Source organism: Chiloscyllium plagiosum, chromosome 23 (assembly GCF_004010195.1).
Source record: "Chiloscyllium plagiosum isolate BGI_BamShark_2017 chromosome 23, ASM401019v2, whole genome shotgun sequence".
Taxonomy (NCBI): domain Eukaryota; kingdom Metazoa; phylum Chordata; class Chondrichthyes; order Orectolobiformes; family Hemiscylliidae; genus Chiloscyllium; species Chiloscyllium plagiosum.
This window is the reverse complement of record NC_057732.1, coordinates 39,674,528-39,680,315: the sequence shown is the minus strand read 5'-3', so window position 1 is coordinate 39,680,315 and position 5,788 is coordinate 39,674,528. Positions and strand designations below refer to the sequence as shown.

Here is a 5,788-nt window from a genome sequence, read left to right as displayed (position 1 = left end):
CTTAACATTGCCTGTCTTTTTGGAAGGGGCGGGCGGCCGGATCCTTGATATTCGGTAAAAACAATGACTGCAGATGCTGGAAACCAGGTTCTGGATCAGTGGTGCTGGGAGAGCACAGCAGTTCAGGCAGCATCCGAGGAGCTTCGAAATCGACATTTCGGGCAAAAGCCCTTCGTCAGGAATAAAGCCTTAATGAAGTGCTTTTGCCTAAAACGTCCATTTTACTGCTCCTCGGATGCTGCCTCAACTGCTGTGCTCTCCCAGCGCCATTAATCCAGGATCCTTGATATTGGCTAACTTGGAGCTCGATTGGTTGTCACTGAATGGGCTCACCTCACAATAAGGCGGGCGGTGATTGGGCGGGCTGGTGAAAGGTCAGTTGTTGATTGGTTGTGGTGGCGGCCTGTTTATGTTGTGAAGGGGTTGGGGGGGGGAGGAGAAGAGCGGGATGTGAGCTGGAGTTTGTGTGTGCGGTAGCAGCAGCAGTGGCGGCGGTTGTTTGATCAGTGCTAAGGCACTGCTGGCTTCTCTTTTAATTTAATTTTGAGGTGGTGGTGTGGGGAGGGAAGGAAGAGAGTGGAGTGGGGGTTTTTATTTCCCCCGGGTGTCGGGTCGCTTGGCGGCCGCTGTGTGGGGATGTCGGAGCCGCCGCTTCTCAGTCAGTTCGTGAAGGTAACCGGGAGGCCGCAGGCCGGGCCGCCAGGTCAGTGTCTGTTGCACCTCCAGCCGAAAGCAACCCGCCGTTCACTAATAACGGGCCGCTGGTAGACCGAGAGATTCCTAAGTGTGAGCAATTGGGCAATACAACACTTCAGGAATCACTTAGTGGTTGTAAGGTTCTCTTTTTATTATATAGTTGTTTCCAACAACATAAGTAGTGGTCATTTGTTAATAACAATAACAAGACATTTTCCCTGCCGAAATTTGCTTTCCTTCGATAGATACTACATTTAACCAGCAACCAACTACCGCAAAGACATGAAATTATTCACCAATAAGTTTGTAATCATTGTCCACTTCATAAGCTTAAGCATGATCTGTTGTAACCTCGTAGTCAGAATTAGTTTTTGTTGCATCTCCCATTTGGCATATTTTAGGGCCATTGCGTTCTCCGTTATAGTCGGTGGTATGTGAAAAGAGCATTCATGCAAATTGAGACCTCAACATGTGCAAATAGCTGTATCTGTCAAGTCATCATCTCCACCTGCTCCCTTTCGTGTTATCTAGACACCAAGGCAGATGACGTGTTACGATGGTTAAGTTATTGCCTAAACATGCCTATAAATGTAACTATTTTAGAATTTTTTTAGATTAGATGCCCTATAGTGTGGAAACAGGCCCTTCGGCCTAACAAGTCCACACTAACCCTCCGAAGAGTAACCCACCCAGACCCATTTCCCTCTGACTAAATGCATCTAACACCATGGGCAATTTAGCACAGCTAATTCGCCTGATCTGCACATCTTTGGATTGGATCATGGGAGGAAACCCACGCAAACACAGAGAATGTGCAAACTCTACACACAGTCGCCCGAGGCTGGAATTGAACGTGGGTCCCTGGTGCTGAGGCAGCAGCTGTTCTTGTGGTTAGATTATTTAATAGTAAACCTCTTGCATTTGTATATAAATAGCTTTAAAGTTATATATAAATTCTAGATGTAAGTGTATAAATTCAGAAGTAAGTGGAATGCAACTGGAAAGTTAGTAACCACCATTATTTTGATTAAACATATCAAATTGAAAATGAAGGTAATTGCAGCAAGATGCCTGCAATTGCCATTGGACTTTGGTAAGACTGTACCTGAATTACTGTGTACAGGTTGGTCTCTTTTAGCTGAGGAAGGATTATATTTTGTTGGAGGCAGTACAGTGAATGTTGATTTCTAGGATAGGGGTCTATTCAATTAGGGATCACTCCAATGAAGAGGCTGAGTAAATTGGGCCTACATTCTTTGGAATTTAGTCATCTCATCTGTCAGGTTGTGAAGGAGTTTGACAGTGCAGGCAATAACTGTTGTTAACCCTGGCTAGAACATGGGATTGCTATTTGAGAATAAGGGATTGGCTATTTGTAATCAGATGAGAAAGCTCTGAACTCAAAGGGTTGTGAATTTCTATCTCAAGGTTGATGAGCTGCATCATTGAATATCTTCAACTCTGCAATAGGGTGATTTTTGACTTCTGGTTTGAGGGACGTAATGAGCAAGCATGAAAGAAAAATTGCGACAGAAGATCGGGAATGATCTTACTGGATGGCAAAATAGGTTCATAGGGTTGTAAGATTTCCTCTTGATATTTTTAGGCTTTATTGTAAAGTTCTAAGTAGAATAATCAGAATTGTGACAGCACAATTGGACTGTTATGTTTCTTTAGTAGAGGAAACATTATTTACAGTAGGAGGGGATATAACGGACACTTGAGCATATATGGGAAAAAATTGAGAAGTTCCTGAGGAAATGGGAGGATTAGGTGGAGAGGAACTGGCAGATTTGGGATTTCCAGATGCTGAAAGCATTGGCTAAGTAATCAGCAGTGGAAGTGAGGGTTGAGTGTTTAGTGTTGTGGAAGCAGAAGGCAGGAGGAAATCATTAAGCATGAAGTGATTTGAAAATAAGAATGAGAACTTGGAATGAAAACTGATTGGGCAAAGACAGATGATGGGAATATGAAACTAAGAATCATAGAATCGTCCAGCGCAGAAGGAGTCTATTTGGCCATTATATACTGGTATTGACAGTTTGGAAGATCTATTTTGTTTAAACCCTCAGCACTTTTTCCATTGACCTGAAAATTCCCCTGAATGAGACATTCTCTTTCCAAAGTGACAATTGAAATCTGCTTCCACTATCCTTTTAGGAAGCACAATCCAAATCGCAAGGCTTGTATTTTCAAAAAAAAAATCTCACTCTTCTCAGGTCTTCTACTAACTGTATTAAATATATTCATTCTAGCTGCTGACTGGCCTGCCAGAGACAATAGATTCCCTATTTACTGTACCAAAACCCTGTATAGATTTGGACTGCTTTACTTATCAACTTAGATAAAGGGTGCATGTGTGAAATATACTACTAAACACTCAGTTGTACATAGACCTTGTGCATGTCTGTAATGTTACAAGTAGTGATCTTGGCATGCTGTCCTATTTCCTGTAACACTTTTCACAGTCTATTTGTTGATAGTGCGCTTTTGTTATAAAAGTGAAACCGTTTACACCATGGGCAATTGAGATTTGCTAGTATTTACTTAAATCTTTCATAGAGTCATAGAGGTTTTCAGAATGGAAATAGGCCCTTCGGCCCAACTTGTCCATGCTACCCAGTTTTCATCATTAATTTAAACCAGTTTGCCTGTGTTTGGTCCACATCTCTTCAATACCTGTCCAAATGTTTCTTAAATTGTACTTGCTTCCACCACTACCTCTGGCAGCCTGTTTCAGACACTCCCCACCCTCTGTGTGAAACAAAATGCACCTCTGCACCCTTTTATATCTCTCACCTTAAACTTGTGCTGTCTAGTTTTAGGCTCCCCTACCATGGAGAAAGCTCTTGATTATCTACCCTATCTATGCCCCTTATGATTTGATAGATCTCTATAAGATCATCCCAACAGATTGTATTTCCTATCTTGTCTGTCACATCCTACATAAACTTATTCAAGTCATATTGCAAGAAGTCAGTATAAAAAAAGTCGTCATTCGCGTTAGTATTTTGTAGACACTTCAAGACAAAACATTATAGCCACAATGTCTGCATGCACTAAATTGACCTATATAAAGTAACCAGTGTTCACCCACTAGTTTTTGTAACCAAGCTACAGAGTCTAATGAATGTTATTAAACAATGGTGAATTCAAATATGGTTAATGAATGACAAAGTTTTCCATGTTACTGTTATCCTAAATGTGTTTTGCAGAACATGTTCTGCCTAGGATGCCACAGGAGATTTTTAGCATTATATGCATCATTCTAAATTTAGCGTTGTGTTTCTAATTTAATTGAAACTAAGTATGTGAAACACTTAAATCGTTATAACAGTCACATAAAAGGAATTTCTTTCCTACTTTTCCCTTTCTTGCATATCGCATGCCCTTGCTTGTGGTTTTATCGTGCTCCATTTTTCGGGAGCAGCAAGGAGAGAGGAGTTGGGGCTGCCGGGAGGTAAGTTTCCCACTTGATAGGGACTTACCTCGAGAGTCAGGCCTTCATTGTTCAGGAGCAGCAAGGAGGGAGGTTGCCAGGAAGGTAAATCACTGCATTAAAAACTTAGCTTGTGAATAGGAGGAGCGCACGCTGAGCAGGAGTGAGCACAGAACCGCTGAGTAAGCGAAGTAATATATTTGGGCAGTTGCGTTATGCAACACTACTTTAGGAAGTGTCTCGCCCCCATCTTCCTCCTCCTCTAACCAAAAAAAGGTTTTGTGTGCTGCATTGGCTTTTTTTTATTCTTTATTGTTCAAGAGTCTCTTTGGGAATTTAGAATAATGGGAATGGAGGTTAGGGCAGTTGAATGTTTCTCCTGCAGAATGTGGGTGGTAAGGGTCACCACTCGTGTCCGTGCTGACTTCATCTGCGGGAAGTGCACCCACCTCCAGCTCCTCAAACCACATTAGCAAGCTGGAGCTGGATAAACTTTGGATCATTCAGAAGGTGGAGAGGGTGATTGAAAGGAGTTACAGGGAGGTAGTCACACCTTAGGTACAAGAAAAAGGCAGTTGGGTGACAGTCAGGTGATGGAAAGGGAAGCAGCAGACAATGCAGGAGTCTTGTGTGGCCATTCCCCTCCATAACAAGTATGCCATTTTGGATACTGTTGGAAGGGATGACTTACCAGTGTGAGCCATGGGGTATAGGTCTCTGGCACAGAGTCTGTCCCTGTTGCTCAGAAAGGAAGGGGGGAGAGGAGCAGAGCATTAGTCACTGGGATTCCGTAGTTAGGGGTACAGATAGGGGGTTCAGTGGGAATGAGGGACGTTCACGTTTGGTGTGTTGCCTCCCAGGTGTCAGGGTTTGTGATGTCTCAGATTATGTTTTCAGGATTCTTGAGGTGGGAGAGCAACCCCGAGTTCTTGTCTACATAGGGATAAATGACATAAGTTGGAAAAGGAATGGGGATAAATGGCAGAAATTTGGGGATCAAGGGTGTAAGCTTGGAGCTAGAGCAAACGAGTTTTTATTTCTGGCTTTTTGCCCATGCCACATGCTAATGAAGCAAGGAAGAGGGGGAGAGAGGAGATGAACACATGGCTGGAGGGATGGATTCGGATACCTGGACAATTGGGGCTCCTTCTTGGATGGGTGGGACTGCTACAAACAGGATGGTCTACAGCTGAACCAAAGGGATACCAATATCCTGGAGGGGAAATTTGCTTATGCTGTTCAGGAAGGTTTAAACTAATTCAGTAGCGGGATGGGAACCCAAATTGCAGTTCCAGTGTCCAGGAGGTTGTGTGGTGAGGTCAGAAATAAAGTTGCAAGAGTACACTGCAAGCAAGAACGTGGATTGAATTGTGTTTACTCCAACGCTAGGAGCATTCGGAATAAGATGAGTGAACTTGCAACATGGGTTGGTACCTGGGAAGTTGATGTTATGGCCATTTTGGAAACATGGATGGAGCAGGGTCAGCATGGTCATTGCAGATTCTGGGATTTAGATGTTTCAGTCAGAGCAGAGAAGGTGGTAATAGAGGGTGATGTGTGGCATTGTTAGTCAAGGACAGTATTACAGTTGCAGAAAGGACTTTTGAGGACTCGTCTACTGAGGTAGTATGGGCTGAGGTAGGAAACATGAAA

General features: G+C 43.1%; 1 protein-coding gene across 2 annotated transcripts in view; it reads left to right on the top strand.

Moving 5' to 3' along the window:
- Positions 1–431: 431 nt before the first annotated feature.
- The window catches only part of klhdc10 (kelch domain containing 10), a 41,321-nt gene continuing 35,964 nt past the window's right edge, over positions 432–5,788 (top strand). Inside the window, exon 1 of one of the 2 annotated variants that reach the window (XM_043714001.1) lies at positions 432–703. In XM_043714001.1, coding sequence (XP_043569936.1) covers positions 637–703 — 67 coding nt within the window. In that variant the 5' untranslated portion in view covers positions 432–636. The remainder of the gene's footprint in view (positions 704–5,788) is intronic. The other variant, XM_043714002.1, reaches the window with a different exon arrangement.